General features: G+C 38.6%; 1 protein-coding gene across 3 annotated transcripts in view; it reads left to right on the forward strand.

The window, feature by feature from the left end:
* LOC121387629 (bestrophin-4-like) overlaps window positions 1–19,614 on the forward strand; it is a 50,087-nt gene that overhangs the window by 20,840 nt on the left and 9,633 nt on the right. Inside the window, exons 1-8 of one of the 3 annotated variants that reach the window (XM_041518800.1) lie at window positions 7,341–7,357; window positions 7,847–8,107; window positions 8,693–8,827; window positions 10,358–10,524; window positions 11,553–11,707; window positions 12,870–12,947; window positions 16,828–16,980; window positions 17,793–17,873. In XM_041518800.1, the coding sequence (XP_041374734.1) occupies window positions 7,929–8,107; window positions 8,693–8,827; window positions 10,358–10,524; window positions 11,553–11,707; window positions 12,870–12,947; window positions 16,828–16,980; window positions 17,793–17,873 (948 nt within the window). In that variant the 5' untranslated portion in view covers window positions 7,341–7,357; window positions 7,847–7,928. Of the gene's footprint in view, window positions 1–7,340; window positions 7,358–7,843; window positions 8,108–8,692; window positions 8,828–10,357; window positions 10,525–11,552; window positions 11,708–12,869; window positions 12,948–16,827; window positions 16,981–17,792; window positions 17,874–19,614 lie in introns of those variants that run through there. The other 2 variants (XM_041518799.1, XM_041518798.1) reach the window with 2 other exon arrangements.

Consider the following 19,614-nt stretch of genomic DNA (forward strand, 5'->3'; position numbering starts at 1 on the left):
TTAGGGTGTGTGTGTGTGTGTGTGTGTGTGTGTGTGTGTGTGTGCCTGACCCATCCCCAAGAAATAGATCAGTCTCTTGGATGCAGCATGTTTCTAGAGAGTGGCTGCAACGTTTCAAAAAGGGCACGTCCAATATTTAGGGAAGGGATGCAAAGTTTAAAAAGTGCACCCACAGTGCATTCATTCTCGACCCGTCGCTGGTGTATTAAAGGCCCGCCTACATAGTTCAACTGAATGGAATGCACAAGTAGGCTAAATATGTTTTTGTGAACAATTCAGCGGTGAAAATCAAAACAGAATTCTTCTCAACCGTTATTCTCCGAGACACAGTGTGGAAGGTCATAGGATTGACCAATCTCCACCATCGTAACTTTGGTTCAACAAGTGCTACAAAATAATATGCATACTAGTCATGGAGTACTGTTAAAGTTTAAACAAGATATCACTCGTTGCTTTTCGGAAGGAGAAGCCAGTTAGGCAGATACAAATCCATATAGATCTCTCTGTCCAGGGCCGTAGCCAGGATTTTGTGTGTGTGTGTGGGGGGGGGGGGGGGGCAGATAAATTATGCGCATACCTAAAACTCAAACAGTTAAGAAGAGGAGTTTCTTTAGGGTTTTATTATTTTTACCGGATTTGTTTTTGCCACTCTTCCCCCTTATCTACGGCTATGCTGTCACTGCCTTTCTCTCTGTGCCTGTCTCCATCTTTGTGTCAATCTGTCTGTTTCTGTCAGTCTGTCTGTCAGATATTTACCTTTGTTTGACTGCCAATAACCGATGTATTTTTCGTGCTGAGGTGTTGCTAGACACACCTATAGACGTACAGGCTTGCATTACGAATCACTACGTATTTGTTCATGGATTACAACTAATATTGCGGGTAGAATGATGGAAATACATGGTGAAAAGATTTCAGGTTAGCACATTTCCGCCGAACGTCTCCATTGTCTGTACTCGAAATGTGAAAGGGGGGGGGGGGGGGGGCTGTCATCCCTGACCCCCTGTCTCGTACGTTTATGGATCTTAAAACATTAATTCATTTTTTCTAAAAGCTCAGTCGATAGAGGGCTTGCCTGCTTGCGTCGTAGGATCGAACCTCCTCAGTAGCCCCACTATCTAATTGGCTTTTCCCTCTGTCCCAACCAGTGCCCCACGACTGATATATCAAAGGCCCTGGTATGTGCTGTTCTGTCTGTGAAAAAAATGCATACAAAAGATCCATTGCTAAGTACTAATGAAAAGAAATGTAGAGGATTTCCTATCAAAGATTACATGTAAAAATTACCATATGTTTGACATTCAACAGCCAATAATTAATAAACCAATGTGCTCTAGTAGTGTCGTTAAAACACCAACACTTTTTATATCAGTTTTACCGATATTAAGAGTCTGTTAACAGTATCGGCACTGGGAATTGATTTGTCCTAGTGAAACCTCCAGGTCGTGTTTGATTGAGTTAGCTCTTTCTTTATGAAGATAAATCTCTGACACTGTCAGTTTGTCGGTGACATTGTTATTCAATGGTCGACTGTCGGTTGCCGTTGACAACGTCGTTAACTTACCAATCAGACAGTTACGAAATGAGGCGAGATGTTCATTGAGAGGCCAGCACGTGCTAGACGTGTCCATCATGTTAATCATAATAAATTATGTTAATTTGACCCCGTCTTATGTATGTTGAACACATCAATCACCATACATCAAATTGCGCTCACTTAGCATTGTTATGACAGTACATATTTCATTAATGAAGTGAATTGGCGAACATACTATAGGGCTGCATAAAAGCTTAATTATGGACAGTGGAACTTTCCCAGAATGAATGAATGAATGAATGAATGAATGTTTAACGACACCCCATCACGAAAAATACATCGGCTATTAGGTGTCTTCCCAGAAGAACGAATGGTTGAAATTATGAGAACAATATGTAAAAAGCACAGAAATATGAGCAATGTTGAGAACTATAGACCCATAACCTTATTATCGTGTTTTAGTAAGCTGTTCGCGAACGTTCTTAACAACAGACTAACTGAATATGTCGATAGGAGTGACATATCTGGGGCGTAGCCAGAGAGGAAAAAATGCGGAGGCAAACCCAGACCTATAAAATAAATATCAGTGTCATGGGAAAAATAAAATAAAAAAAGAGAAAAATTATATTGTGCTTTTAGCGATCTCAAAAAAGCTTTTGATACCATTTGGAGAATAGGATTGTGGTCTAAACTATTAAAATATAACATTGATAGGAAATGTTTCGGAGTGATTCATGGTATGTAAAGTGGAATTAAATCATGTATCAGAAAGGACGGGGAACTATCAAACTATTTTATGTGCGACATAGGCGTGAGACAAGGACAAAATATATCCCCTATTGTATTCTGGTTGTTTTTAAATAATTTGGAGGTCTATTTAAAGTTGCAGCAGTGCAAAGGTATTACAATTAATGCCTTTGATTTTGATATATATCTTGACATAGGTCTAACGATTTTTATTATGTTATATGCTGATGACACTGGCATCTTGGCTAGAAACGAAGATGACCTTCAACATATGTTAAATGATTACGACAAGTATTGTAATATATGGAATTTAACCGTAAACGTGTCAAAAACAAAGATTGTCATATTTGGAGGTTCGAAAAAGGACTACAAGAAAGTTTTCTATTTAGACAATTTTGAGATTGAGAATGTAAATGAATACAAATACTTGGGAATATGGTTCGACCTCCCCCCCCCCCCCCCTCATAAATTCAATTTATGCAAAAAAACACTTGGCACAACAGGCTGGCAAAGTCATGTTTTATATCATAAGAAATCAAGTGAATATTGTTTGTCAATTGAAATTCGTTTAAAATTATTTGATACAATTGTTGTTCCTATATTACTCTATGGTTGTGAAATCTGTGGATTTAAAAATATTATTATATTAGAAAGTGTACATATCCAGTTTGTACGATATTTAGCAAATGCAAGAAAAAGCACACCTGTATATATGTTATATGGAGAGTTTGGAAGAAACCACTACTGCTTATGATGTCCATGCGTATTGTGTGGTTTTGGGGCTCGCCTTCTGACAGGTAAATGTTCCAAGCTATCAGTACAAATCTATAAATTATTGTTTCATGACTATATACAATGTGGAACAAACCATAAATGGATTATCAGTGTTAGAGATATATTTTATAAGCTTGGCCTAAATAATATCTGGGACAAGCAAATGTTTAGTTCAGTAGCATGGCTAAAGACATTAGTCAAACAAAGCCTCAGACCAGTTTTTTACAGAATTGACAAAGCGACATTTCAAAATCCAGTAAAGGTTTAACTTACAGACTATTTAAAGAGAACTTAGTATTTAAAACATATCTTAATATACTTGATAAAACTATGTGTAATACATTTCTTAGATTTCGTATAGCTAACCACTTTTTACCTATTGAAACAGGAAGATGGACCAATATTTTATATGAAAACAGGAAATGTATCTATTGTACTGCTTATTTATATGTACAAAATTTACAGAATATAGATGTAAATATATTCAACTATTATCAACAAACATTTCTGTTCCTCCTAAGACTTTCATTATTTACAGTTTATGTGTTTTTTTCAAACCCTGTCATCTTGATGCTGTTATATTATATATGTACATTTGTATTCCTCAAATACCATCGAACGATGGCCCATCATCATCATCACCACCATCATCGTCACCACCACCATCATCATCATCATCATCATCACCACCATCATCGTCACCACCACCACCACCACCACTACTACCATCACCATCACCACCACTACCATTATCATCACCACCACCACCACCACCACCATCATCATCATCACCATCACCACCATCATCGTCACCACCACTGCCATCACCACCATCATCATCACCACCACCACCACCATCATCATCGTCATCATTACTACCACCACCATCACTACCTCCGCCAACATCATCACATTCATCTCCTAACTCCTCGTCAATATCATGAATCATTAGCAGATGGATGAACACAACCTAGCTGTTTAAATTATATATATATATATCACCATCACCATACTAGTATATATATATATATATATATATTAGTACACACAGAATGACACGATCTGCTTCGTGTACAGGGGCGACATATTGCTCAGTCGGTAGAACGTTCGCCTAATGTGCTTAGGTTGTAGAAACGAACCACCTCAGTGGATCTATTATGTGACTGTTCCCCCCTCCCCATCGCAATCAGTGCCCAACGACTAGTATATCAAAGGCCGTGGTATGTGCTATCCTGTCTGTGGGATTGTGCATATAAAAGATCACTTGCTACCTATGAACAAATTTAAAAGGTTTTTTTCTAAGATTACGTGTCGTAAGTACCAAATGTCCTGACGTTCAATAGTGGATGATTAATAGATCAATGTGCCCTAGTGGTGTCGTGAAACTAAACTTTAAATTTTTTGCTTTGTATAGATAGAGGTTACTCCCCGAGTGTCTTGTGATATAATTTATCAGCACGAGTTGATAAAAGTATGAAATCCGAGGCTTGCCGAGGATTTTATACTTTTATCAACGAGTGCTGATAAATTATGATATCACAAGACACGAGGGGGGTATTCTTTTTATCATCCATTATCATCCTTTTCATTTGCGAAAGTTGTAAACAGTGTCAGTAATGTGGGTTGAATGTCAGCGGTAGACTCGTTAACTAGCAGAACGGCAGTGGCGTGACGTCACTAATGGTAGGTTTAGCGCTGAAACAAACACAGTGACGTAACAAAACATTGTCTTGTGATTAAAATTTGACCAATCAAGATTATAAGAAATGGAGATATCACAAATTCTAGTGCCAGCGATATCTCCTACAAAAGCCTTTAATGGATGATAAATAGAGATATTTTAGAACTGTCATACAATGTCTCCATTATAACAAGATGGTGGCCACCTCTCCTGGATACATCTTCAGTACAGGGTGTGTGGAAGACAGGCTTGCTTGAACTCATTATTATTTGAACGACAAAAAACATTAGTTAGGTTTTCAAAATCATACCTTTGCACAAGGCAAAGTAAAAATGACATGTTGACAATATCACGGCCGCTGTGTCAACGGTTTTGACTATCACTTCACATTCTTCCTACTGTGTCTGTGGGAGGACTGCCACTTTGAAAACTGGTTAAAGACAACGTTTATTTAAGGTGTGCTCCGTGGTCTAGTGAATAAGCTGCTGGACTATCAAGCTGACGACAGTGGTTCAACTCCCGTCAAAGCTGGCTCACACATTCATTCATCTTTCTCATCTATCACCTTCTGCCTATCATTCTCATATTCTTAATATAAAAAACTTTCCAATTTCTCCCACGATTTCAGTCTGTTTCGACCCTTTCTGTTAGTTTCCTCCGACTCTGTCTTCTGAGCTGTCCACACCATCGCGTACCTGTCTCAACATTCCTCCACGGGTGCAGTCTCTGTGTATTTCTCTGCACTCACCTGACATCATCGTTTTAACAATGCCAGAAGTAACTACTGAACACTCCCCGAAGTGGTCAGACTAAGCCCAAAGCTAAAAGCTGATGGGGAATGGCAGGTGTGTGGCACAGATAGCAAGCAACAAGAGACAAGCACATGTCGCGGTTGGAAATACAAGGAATGGGATGTGGAGGTGAACAGCGAAAGAAGTTGAAAGATAGAAGGAGTTGCTAGATCGGGAAGAAATGAGATGGAATTCAAAAAGGAAAGGGGGGGGGGGGGTGTTAGTGGGATAAAAAAAAATAAAAAAGTTTATTTAAACTTGTACAAGACGAAACTCATTCAGAAGCTCGTGAATCTATATCCAAACGTTTTATTTCAACTTATTTTCGTGCTTATATCCAATTAAGGTTCAAGCACGCTGTCCTGGGCACACACACACACACACACACACACACACACACACACACACACACACACACACACACACACACACACACACACATACCTCCGTTATCTGGGCTGTCTGTCCAGGACAGTGGGTTAGTTGTTAGTGGTTAGTAAGAAAGAAGAGAGTGTAGTGACCTTACACCTATTCATTGAGTCGTTAAAACTCGCTCTGGGTGGGAGCCGGTACCGGGCTGCGAACCCTGTACCTACCAGCCTTATGTCCGATGGCTTAACCACGACACCACCGAGGCCGGTAATATATCAAAACGTGCGATAGGTGAGAATAATTCGTGCTTATAAAACTTTTAGGAAGGAAGAAAATGTTTTATTTAACGACGCACTCAACACATTTTATTTTTACGATTATATGGCGTCAAACATATGGTTAAGGACCACACAGATATTGAGAGAGGAAATATGCCGTCGCCACTTCATGAGCTACTCTTTTCGATTAGCAGCAAGGGATCTTTTATATGTGCCATCCCACAGACAGGATAGTACATACCACGGTCTTTGTTATACCAGTTGTGGAGCACTGACTGAACGAGAAATAGCCCAATAAGTCCACCGACGGGGATCGATCCTAAACCGACTGCGCATCAAGCGAACTCTTTACCACTGGGCTACTTCTCGCCCCATTAAAATTTTTAGAGTCCTGACTCAAATTATATAGAATGACGCCACACCGTCACGCATAAAAATTTATTTTTAAAACGATTATGTATTTCATGTGTGAGAAAAATTCGCAAGATGGGGAAAACAACAGGGCTACTTTTGAAAATAATCGCATTTAGAGAAGAATGATTTTTGTTGAAATAAGGGGCTTCACATCCTTGTGCCTGAATTAAGGAGAGCACTTACGCGCGATCGCATTCACGCACCTCAAACACTTACGTCTGATACCAGACCTCGGTGGTGTGGTTAAGCCATCGGACATAAGGCTTGGTAGGTACAGGATTCGCAGCCCGGTACCGGCTCCCACCCAGGCCGATTTTTATCGACTCAATGGGTAGATGTAAGACCACTACACCCTCTTCTAACAACTAACCCACTATACTGGACACACAGCCCATATAGTTCAGGTGTGTGCTTAGAACAGCGTGCTTGAACCTTAATTGGATATAAGCACGAAAATAAGTTGAATTATTATAATTTTCAACATTTTCACAAGTGTACAAAGAGTACACTTTTGACCAACCCCCCCCCCCCCCCAAATGTGTACATCCCCCAAATGAAAAATGTTGATGGACATTTTTCATTTTCAAAAAGAATGTACGCTGGCCCTTAACCCCCCCCCCCCCCCCCCCCAGGTACGGTTTGTACGCTCGTGAAAATGTTGAAAATTATGAATGGCCCCTAAGTAAGTCAGTCTGATATATAAATTTCTTTCTTCTCTTCTAGTTCCAGCCAGTGCACCACGACTGACATATCAAAAACAGTGGTATGTATTACCCTGTCTGTGGGATGGTGCATAATTATAAAAGATCCCTTGCTGCTAATCGAAAAAGAGTAGACCATGAAGTGGCGACAGCGGGTTTCCTCTCCAAATATCTGTGTGGTCCTTAACCATATGTCTGACGCCATATAACCGAAAATAAAATATGTTGAGTGTGTCGTTTAATAAAACATGTCCTTCCTTCCTTCTTTCTCTCTCACTAACCACTAACCCACTGTCCTGGGCCCAGATCCACGAAGCGATCTTAGCACTAAGATCACCTTAGTGCATAAGGTAGCTATGCACTTAAGGTGATCTTAGGGCTAAGATCGCTTTGTAGAACGGGACCTTGGACAGACATCTCAGATAGCTGAGGTGTGTCTAGAACATCGTGCTTGAACCTTATTTGGATATAAGCACGAAAATAAGTTGAAGTTAGAAGGTAAGTCAGTCAGTCTGATATCTAAAAACTGAAACCTCTTTCTTCTCTTCTAGGAACGTGCTTGGTGTGAAGTGGAGCCCGGTTTCCCGCCCACCCACGACCCGCTTGGCATGCTAACCGCGTGCACGGTTCACCATGACGATCACCTACCAGTACCGCGTGGCCACGGCGTCCCTAGGGGGGTTCGTCAAACTGCTGGCGGCGTGGAAGGGCAGCGTCTACAAGCTCATGTACAAGGAGATGATCCTCTTCGTCGTCTGCTACACCGCCATCAGCCTCATCTATCGTCTGCTACTCAATGAACCGCACAGGAGGTGCTGCTTTAATTTAAGCGGAATTTAGTTCAGTTTAGAATATATATAATTTTTTATCAAAATAATTATTTTTAAAAGGAAAAAAAAAACACAAAGAAAAAAAGAAGAAAGAGACCCCTCTCCAACACAACAACCCCCCAAAAAACAACAATCGCCCCAAAAGACCCCCCCCAACAACAAAAAAACAACAACCCAGCATCAAAAACAAAAATACTCCCCCCCCCCACCAAAAAAAAATAAACAAACAAAATAACAACAACAACAATAATAATAACATAATTAAACAACATAGTCCCCGCCCCCCAAAAAACAACCCCCCAAAACAACAACAACCCCATAACAAAATGCATCAATACAAATAATACAACGAGGCATAAAAGTACACATGACACAATTAATAAGAGTTTAAGTAAGCAGTTATGAAAGATTAAAAGTACATATTTAATAAAGAAACTAAGAAAACAAAAACACAAAACAAAACACAAAAACCCCCCCAAAACAACACAACAACAACGAAAAAACAAACATCCCAAAACAAAACAAAACAAAAATTAAACGCTCATTTTGTTATTTATTTATTTTCAGAATATTTGAACAGATCGTGATTCACTTCAACCATTTCACAAGCCTCATTCCAGTGTCTTTCGTTCTCGGCTTCTTTGTGGCCATTGTGGTGAGCCGATGGTGGCAACAGTTCATGAACATACCATGGCCAGATAGGTAGGTGGATATTTTTTTTTATTATCCACATGGTTGAACATAACCGAGTTAATAAAAATCATACGAGGCACTCGTGTAATAACAATATGCCATGTCTTTGCAGAAGCTACGGCGCATTTGATTGGTTCAAAGTGACATTGACCTTCCCAGGTATAGGGTCACACACTTGTTTGTTTCTTTATTTTGAAAAACATAGATGCCAGGACCGTAGCTAGCGGGGTATGGGGTGGGGTGAGGTGGGGGTGTGGGTGGCGGGGGGGGGGGGGGAGTCAATAAATAAAAACCCGGTAAAAATAATAAAAACTTAAAGAAAATCCTCTTCTTGGTTTTAACTATCTAACCTCCCTGAAATGGCTGCAAAATGGTATTTCAGAGTCTCTAGATTTCAAAACTGCCTGGGAGGCATGCCTCGTTCGATCCAAGATTTCATCTGCCCCCCCCCCCCCCCCCTTCGACCCCTCAAAAATATTTTTTTAAATCCTAGCTACAGCCCTGGATGCAAAAAGGCTTTCATTCATAAATAAATCTCAGTTAACTTTCACAAATAGTGTTCTACCTAAATACAGTTATGAGAATGCAGAGAGCTAAGATAGGGAAGATAAAGTCGCTTACCAAATCAAATTAATAAATACATGAGCAGTATACCTTGTTATTCATAAATAAAATAAATAATACAGATAATAAAGAAATTATTAAACTCGCGTGTGAATCGTACTGATTTTACGAAACTCCTGTCAGAATTCATGTATTAACCTCGCTCTCGTTCGGACAATACACAAATCCTGACACTTGTTTCGTAAAATCAGTACGATACACAATATCGCATAAAAATTTATTATATCTCTCTGTTTGTCTGTCTGTCTGTCTGTCTCTCTCTCTCTCTCTCTCTCTCTCTCTCTCTCTCTCTCTCTCTCTCTCTCTCTCTCTCTCTCTCTCTCTCTCTCTCTCTCTCTCTCTCTCTCTTCGTTTTTGTCTTAGTGGGCCACTAAACATTATGAAGATATTCACGAATGTACAAACTGTACTTGTTGGTACCCTTCCTCCATAAAGGCGCATGGGAAGGGGTGGGGTGGGACAGGGGTCAATGGACCTCCAACTCTGAAGATTACGCATGCCTCACCCGCTTAAATGAAAGCTGAAATAATATATACTTTCCCAAATTTTTAAAAATATTTTATGATATATTATTGATATTGTCAAAATAGTTCGACATACAATTGGAAAGATGATAATTTCTGGAGAAGAAGAAGAAAACAACTCCCTCACCCAAACTTAAGTTGCTTTTTTTTTCTTTTTCTTTTTTACAGAGTACGTGTATATGTACACTGACACGGAATGGCGTTAGGTATTTATTACATGGGGAGGTGGGAGGCTCCCTGTTTATTATTTTATGACTGATATGGGTATATATATATATATACTGCTGCAGTTTTTGTTCTTCTCTTTTAAAAATAATTTTATTATTTCCTCCCGACCTTTCCATGTATAATTTCTGAGAAAAAAAGTACTCTATATAAAAACTATTTTCAGGACACTGTTCATCCTGAACACGTATCTGCACGGACACGACGAACGGGCACGGATCATGCGTCGCTCCATTGCACGCTACATGCTGTTTGGTCTGATTCTCATCTGTCGGTCCGTCAGTGTGGCCGTCATGAAGAGATTCCCCACCATCGAGCATATTTGTGAGGCAGGTAACTGAGAAATTAAAACAATAAACGTGATTTTGAAATAAAGGAAATATTTCTCCTGTTACCTTACCCCCTCCCCCCACCTCATTATATTGATACATGTATGAAGAGGGAACTTCGCACTAACCTAAAAACTAACTCTAATCCTAAATCTGTTTGTGTGTGTGTGTGTGTGTGTGTGTAGTGGCATAGCGTGGGTTGACAGCGCCATGGAGCAAGGCAAGTATTGCGGCTCCTAACCAGTGGACCGTTAGCACTCCCCGAGTCCCTTCCACCAGTCCAGAATTGTGCGCCATGGCAACCGCCCCGGTGCACCCCCTCCCACGCTTCGCCCCCCTCTCTCTCTCGCTCTCTTTCTGTGTGTGTGTGTGTGTGTGTGTGTGTGTGTTAACGGTCGAATATTTTACCAAAACGAATTTAATATCTTATCCACCCTAATACAAACAATCGAAAAAATGTGCTAACCTGAGACCTTTTTACCATGCATTTCGATCATTCATACTAGTAAGAATGCGCAGTGATTCGTATGCAACCCTATATAGCTCTTTGGCAGTAAAGCTAATATCAATAAATGTTGTTAGCCCGTATGCCTATGGACAGAGACAGACAGGCGGGCAGGAAGGAAGGCACGCAGGCTGACAAACAGACAAACAGGCATGCAGACAGACAGACAGACAGGCAGACGTTATAGATGCCATTGTAGTGGCTTCATCTGGTTTTGACTGGAAGGTTTTAGGCTCGTATAATATCCCATTAGTCAGACATTTGATACAAATAAAAGATGGCTGATACTCTAATTGGAGTGTTTTAATCAGAAATCCAATATTAATACTGACACATAATTTTAAAGGTGATTATTGATGCAAATAAAAGTTGGTTGATACTACAATTTCAAGTATAATGTATTTGAAAAACCACTGAGACCGATTCTAATGGAGTGTTTCATATTAATTTTGTAAAAAAAAAAAAAATTCTATGACACATAATTTTAAAGGTGATTATTGATTTACTTTCTGGTGTAAATATTGCAGGTTTCATCACGAAGGAAGAGGCCATAGCGTATGAGGACGCCCAGTGTGAATACAACAAGTTTTGGGTTCCACTTGTCTGGGCCAACAGCATCCTCGTCAAGTCCCGCAAAGAAAACAAGATAGAGACAGATTTCGGTCTCAGGATGGTTATAGAGGTAATCAGTCGGACCCCAGGCTTTAAGCTGGGCCCAGTCAGTTACTGACATAATGGGATGGGGTGGTGAACACCCACATTTGAGTGGGAGGGGTCAACCACTCTGTTTATGAGTCGAGTTGAAGGACATGGCCCTCATAACATGCACCTCCATCCCGGCTACGCCAGTGTTAAAGGAAGGGTAAACTCAAATATGAGCCTGGTGTATTGGAAAGATGCATATTCGGTCCAGTAACACATATCGACAGTTTAAAAAAAAGAAAAGAAAAAACGCGTAATTTTAGAATTAATTAAAAACCAAGATTTTTGTTACTAACTGGGGGCAGCCATCTTGCGATCTTTTTGGTAGCCACGCCCAATTTTTATCTGCTGGAGTCAGATGTTGTGTCCACGACAGGCGAGCTTGAACAGTTATCTGATGGAAGCATGCCAAAAATGATAATTTTTCGTGAATTTCAGTTTCAGTGAAATGTAATAAAATTAACTAAGGCTCCTTAACTGTAATTATTTGATTTTCAAAATTAATCACCCGAAGATACAACTTAATTGAAATCCAGAATTTTATAAACGATGGGTCACAAAATTCTAAAAAACCAGACTGTTTGGTCTAGCTCCCAAAGATAGCGAGATCTGTATGGGGGTGAAGATAATTTGATGTGACCCCCTAGTCCGAAGGGACGTAGAAAGTGTGGTTCTTTCTACGTCCGAATATTGTTACATACCCTTTATATAGCTGGTATTCAAAACTTGTGGCATCATGTTTCAACCGTTTCTCAACCGAAATAGTGCAACAAATGGTCACACAAACCAGAAATGTATAACCTACCATACTCACTAAATCCCGATTGAAGTACTTGCATCATTATTAACCAAATAAATATTCCAACAACAACATACAAAATTTCACCGCCATTTTAAATTTGCCAAATAGAGGGAAGCAACTTGCCCGGCACATTAAGGAAAGTATTGACTTAATGTGCGCCCTGCACCACTGACCTCCTACTGGATCCACCAATGTGAGTATAACCTTGTTTTTTTAAAAGGACAGACCCTAGTTTCAACCCTGAAAATTAACACTACGTTTAGTTAAAGGGACAGATCCTAGTTTCAACCTGTGAAAATTAACACTAAGTTTAAGTATTTAATATTTTATTTACTTGTAGCAACTAGCTGATTTCCGGGACAAGTGCTCTCTGTGTTTTGTGTATGACTGGATCAGCATTCCCCTCGTTTATACACAGGTCAGTTCGAAGTGACAGTGGCTGTTTTGTTTGCAGATTATTTTTGTGTTTGTGTGGATTTTGTTTATTTATTTCTGTTTACACCACATATACTCTTAAAAGAATTTACAATTGTAAAAATTGTAAGGTATATTAGCTGTGGGGAATAGTTATATGATAATAGTGAATTAATTGGGCAAACATTACAACCGGTAGTTCAGTATTACAGTAGGTTTTATGACCACCAAAGATATTGAAGGACGATTGGGGTCAGAAGTGGAATTTTTTTTATATCAGAAAATCGCAAATTCAAACAATAAAAATTACTAAAAACAAAACAATAACAACTGTATGATCAACAGAATGAAAAAGATTGACAGAAATAATGTTCCACAGTGATTAATGGACCTTCCTGGAAATTGTCAAAATTGAGAATGACACCCCACGCACGTGTACGGAGCAACTGCATGATGCACGTGCAAACTATGAAATGTGTTTCGGTGTGTTGATAAACAGACCTGAACGTTCTTTACTAGGATGTCTGTGGTCAAAACGTATGTTCGGTCTAATAGTTGATATTAACGTTAATAATTAAGGTTCCCCTACTGTTTTTGAAGAGTATAATACATATATTCACTGTACTACTAAAAATGTTTTTGTTAAACATGTATACCGCGAAAGTAACTACATATAAAACATGTATTCTGCTAAAGTAAAAACTTGTACAGCATGCATAGCAGTTCAGCATGTTTTAGCATTATACAGTGCAACCGGCTTCGGTGGCGTCGTGGTTAGGCCATCGGTCTACCGGCTGTTAGGTACTGGGTTCGGATCCCAGTCGAGGCATGGGATTTTTAATCCAGATACCGACTCCAAACCCTGAATGAGTGCACCGCAAGGCTCAATGGGTAGGTGTAAACCACTTGCACCGACCAGTGATCCATAACTGGTTCAACAAAGGCCATGGTTTGTGCTATCCTGCCTGTGGGAAGCGCAAATAAAAGATCCCTTGCTGCTAATCGGAAAGAGTAGCCCATGTAGTGGCGACAGCAGGTTTCCTCTCAAAATCTATGTGGTCCTTAACCATATGTCTGACGCCATATAACCGTAAATAAAATGTGTTGAGTGTGCGTCGTTAAATAAAACATTTCCTTTCTTTCTTTATACAGTGAAACCTCTCAAAACCGGAGCTTCTGTAAACCGGAATCCTTTCATGACCCCTTTTTAATAATAATAATAATAATAGATTTTTATTTCAGATCAGTGATCCATAGAACATATTTAAACATCACATACAAAACTGATTACATAATATACAGCAGCTTGTGCCAGCGATTCACACAGATTTGACGTACACCTTTTAAATACATGTATATGTTTAGAGAACTTCTCTAAACCGGATACCTCTTAAAATCAGACTTTAAAACTTGGTCCCGAGTGTGACCGGTTTAGAGGAGTTTCACTGTAAATGTATCACATGTTAACTTAATAGAGTAGCTGTTTTATAGATTGTCGCTGTAGCGGTATGCATGCTTTACATGTATGTTTTGTTTTAGCAGTGTAAATGTATCACATGTTAACTTAATAGAGTAGCTGTGTTATGGATTGTCGCTGTAGCGGTATGCATGCTTTACATGTATGTTTTGTTTTAGCAGTGTAAATGTATCACACGTTAACTTAATAGAGTAGCTGTTTTATAGATTGTCGCTGTAGCGGTATGCATGCTTTACATGTATGTTTTGTTTTACATGTATGTTTTGTTTTAGCAGTGTAAATGTATCACACGTTAACTTAATAGAGTAGCTGTGTTATGGATTGTCGCTGTAGCGGTATGCATGTTTTACATGTATGTTTTGTTTTAGCAGTGTAAATGTATCACACGTTAACTTAATAGAGTAGCTGTGTTATGGATTGTCGCTGTAGCGGTATGCATGCTTTACATGTATGTTTTGTTTTAGCAGTGTAAATGTATCACATGTTAACTTAATAGAGTAGCTGTTTTATGGATTGTCGCTGTAGCGGTATGCATGCTTTACATGTATGTTTTGTTTTAGCAGTGTAAATGTATCACACGTTAACTTAATAGAGTAGCTGTTTTATAGATTGTCGCTGTAGCGGTATGCATGCTTTACATGTATGTTTTGTTTTAGCAGTGTAAATGTATCACATGTTAACTTAATAGAGTAGCTGTTTTACGGATTGTCGCTGTAGCGGTATGCATGCTTTACATGTATGTTTTGTTTTAGCAGTGTAAATGTATCACATGTTAACTTAATAGAGTAGCTGTGTTACGGATTGTCGCTGTAGCGGTATGCATGCTTTACATGTATGTTTTGTTTTAGCAGTGTAAATGTATCACATGTTAACTTAATAGAGTAGCTGTTTTACGAATTGTCGCTGTAGCGGTATGCATGCTTTACATGTATGTTTTGTTTTAGCAGTGTAAATGTATCACATGTTAACTTAATAGAGTAGCTGTTTTACGGATTGTCGCTGTAGCGGTATGCATGCTTTACATGTATGTTTTGTTTTAGCAGTGTAAATGTATCACATGTTAACTTAATAGAGTAGCTGTGTTACGGATTGTCGCTGTAGCGGTATGCATGCTTTACATGTATGTTTTGTTTTAGCAGTGTAAATGTATCACATGTTAACTTAATAGAGTAGCTGTTTTATAGATTGTCGCTGTAGCGGTATGCATGCTTTACATGTATGTTTTGTTTTAGCAGTGTAAATGTATCACGTTAACTTAATAGAGTAGCTGTTTTATAGATTGTCGCTGTAGCGGTATGCATGCTTTACATGTATGTTTTGTTTTAGCAGTGTAAATGTATCACATGTTAACTTAATAGAGTAGCTGTTTTATAGATTGTCGCTGTAGCGGTATGCATGCTTTACATGTATGTTTTGTTTTAGCAGTGTAAATGTATCACATGTTAACTTAATAGAGTAGCTGTTTTATAGATTGTCGCTGTAGCGGTATGCATGCTTTACATGTATGTTTTGTTTTAGCAGTGTAAATGTATCACATGTTAACTTAATAGAGTAGCTGTTTTATAGATTGTCGCTGTAGCGGTATGCATGCTTTACATGTATGTTTTGTTTTAGCAGTGTAAATGTATCACATGTTAACTTAATAGAGTAGCTGTTTTATAGATTGTCGCTGTAGCGGTATGCATGCTTTACATGTATGTTTTGTTTTAGCAGTGTAAATGTATCACATGTTAACTTAATAGAGTAGCTGTTTTATAGATTGTCGCTGTAGCGGTATGCATGCTTTACATGTATGTTTTGTTTTAGCAGTGTAAATGTATCACGTTAACTTAATAGAGTAGCTGTTTTATAGATTGTCGCTGTAGCGGTATGCATGCTTTACATGTATGTTTTGTTTTAGCAGTGTAAATGCTGTGCAGGTTGATAAATTCATATTTTACATTTGGTTACTTTAGCAGTATAAATGTTTTGTTCGGGTTGTCACTTTAGGAAGTTACTATAACAGTATAAATATTTTATAAATTGTTAATTTTAACAGATACAGGTTTTACAGGATAGAACTTTAGCAGTATAAATGTTTTACAGGTGTTTTTGTTTTTTTACTTTAGTGGTATACATATTTTACAGGTTGTTTACCAACTATAAATATTTTACATGTTTTTACTTTAGCAGTATACATGTTTTATAGGTTGTAATTTTAGCAGTATGAGTGTATTTCAGGTTGTAACTTTAGCAGTACAAATGTTTTACATGTTTTTTCTTTCGCAGTATAAATGTTTTATAGGTTGTAACTTTAGCAGTATAAATCGTTTACGTTGTAACATCATCAGTATACATGTTTTACAGGTAACTTTAGCAGTGTGAATGTTTTACAGGTTGTGACTTTAGCAGTATAAATGTTTTGCAGGTTGTGACTTTAGCAGTATACATGTTTTTTGCGGCGTGTCTACTTGGACGGCAGTTCCTTGACCCGTCAAAAAGCTACGAAGGATACGAGTCTGACTTCTACATTCCCGTCTTCACGTTCCTGCAGTTCTTCTTCTATATGGGCTGGCTGAAGGTGAGGCCACTAGCGTACAAACTAATGTACTGTAGCACAAGCTGTCATTTCAAGTTTGGGATTCTAGGGCAGCTCCCTCCTGGACAGACCCTCGTTGAACAATTCCATAATACAGGAGTGTTGCTGGTCTGGACTTGAGTGGGGTGGGGTGGGGTGGAGTGGGGTGGTGGGTGGGCGCGGGTCGAATGTGAACCTAGCAAAACCTTTTTATCTAAAATATTTTCTGAATATCTATATGAATGAATGAATGAACACCCCTCCCCCAAGCCTACGCCCCTGCCAAGGTCAATCCCCATTATATTACAGTGAAATCCCTCTAAACCGGACATCCTTGGAGCCAAGTAAAATGTCCGGTTTTAAGAGGTATCTGGTTTAGATAGGTTATTTTCTGTACTGATTTTTTAAAAAAGGACCGTGGAAAATGTCCGGTTTTGGAGGAATTCCGGTTTACCGAGGGTCCGGTTTTGAGAGGTTTCACTGTAGTTATGATCACTCATCAATTGGTAATAAAATTATAATTTAAAGGTGCGTTCTAACAGTTACACGTGATATATATTTAACTATTTTTTAACATGTAGAGTAACTTATCTAAGGGACTTCGAGTTATGCTTCCCCAGAAATACATGTATATTTTAAACAAATGAAAATTCGCTTCAGCGTGGTTTTTCTTTTTGACCCCCAAAACTCCCCATGCAAAGGCAACTGCATAATTAATTCATTCAATCAAAATTACACAGGGAAAGGAGAAGAAATTCAATAATTTTTATATTGCTTCACTGAAGAGTTATTGTCCTTGATTATGTCTCCGCCAGGTGGCCGAGCAGCTGATCAACCCGTTTGGAGAAGATGATGATGATTATGACATTAACTGGCTGATAGACCGACACACAGCTGTAAGTTACTTGTTCTCTCAACCACACTGTAATAATGATGATGATTATGACATTAACTGGCTGATAGATCGACACACAGCTGTAAGTTACTTGTTCTCTCAACCACACTTCTGTAATAATGATGATAATTATGACATTAACTGGCTGATAGATCGACACAGCTGTAAGTTACTTGTTCTCTCAACCACAGTGTTATAATGATGATGATTATGACATTAATTAGCTGATAGACCGACACACAGCTGTAAGTTACTTGTTATCTCAACCACAGTGTTATAATGATGATGATTATGACATTAATTAGCTGATAGACCGACACACAGCTGTAAGTTACTTGTTATCTCAACCACACTGTAATAATGATGATGATTATGACATTAACTGGCTGATAGATCGACACACAGCTGTAAGTTACTTGTTATCTCAACCACACTGTAATAATGATGATGATTATGACATTAATTGGCTGATAGACCGACACACAGCTGTAAGTTACTTGTTATCTCAACCACACTGTAATAATGATGATGATTATGACATTAATTGGCTGATAGACCGACACACAGCTGTAAGTTACTTGTTATCTCAACCACACTGTAATAATGATGATGATTATGACATTAACTGACTGATAGACCGACACACAGCTGTAAATTACTTCTTATCTCAACCACACTGTAATAATGATGATGATTATGACATTAACTGGCTGATAGACCGACACACAGTTGTAAGTTACTTGTTCTCTCAACCACACTGTAATAATGATGATGATTATGACATTAACTGGCTGATAGACCGACACACAGCTGTAAGTTACTTGTTCTCTCAATCACACTTCTGTAATAATGATGATGATTATGACATTAACTGGCTGATAGATCGACACAGCTGTAAGTTACTTGTTCTCTCAACCACACTTCTGTAATAGGCTAATGATGATGATTATGACATTAACTGGCTGATAGACCGACACACAGCTGTAAGTTACTTGTTCTTTCAACCACACTTCTGTAATAATGATGATGATTATGACATTAACTGGCTGATAGACCAACACACAGCAGTAAGTTACTTGTTCTCTCAACCACACTTCTGTAATAATGATGATGATTATGACATTAACTGGCTGATAGACCGACACACAGCTGTAAGTTCCTTGTTATCTCAACCACACTGTAATAATGATGATGATTATGACATTAATTAGCTGATAGACCGACACACAGCTGTAAGTTACTTGTTCTCTCAACCACACTGTAATAATGATGATGATTATGACATTAATTAGCTGATAGACCGACACACAGCTGTAAGTTCCTTGTTATCTCAACCACATGTCTGTAATACATGTCTGTAATAATGATGATGATTATGACATTAACTGGCTGATAGACCGACACACAGTTGTAAGTTACTTGTTCTCTCAACCACACTGTAATAATGATGATGATTATGACATTAACTGGCTGATAGACCGACACACAGTTGTAAGTTACTTGTTCTCTCAACCACACTGTAATAATGATGATGATTATGACATTAACTGGCTGATAGACCGACACACAGCTGTAAGTTCCTTGTTCTCTCAACCACAATGTAATAATGATGATGATTATGACATTAATTACCTGATAGACCGACACACAGCTGTAAGTTACTTGTTCTCTCAATCACACTGTAATAATGATGATGATTATGACATTAACTGGCTGACAGACCGACACACAGCTGTAAGTTC

The sequence above is a fragment of the Gigantopelta aegis genome, chromosome 13 (assembly GCF_016097555.1).
Source record: "Gigantopelta aegis isolate Gae_Host chromosome 13, Gae_host_genome, whole genome shotgun sequence".
Classification (NCBI taxonomy): Eukaryota; Metazoa; Mollusca; class Gastropoda; order Neomphalida; family Peltospiridae; genus Gigantopelta; species Gigantopelta aegis.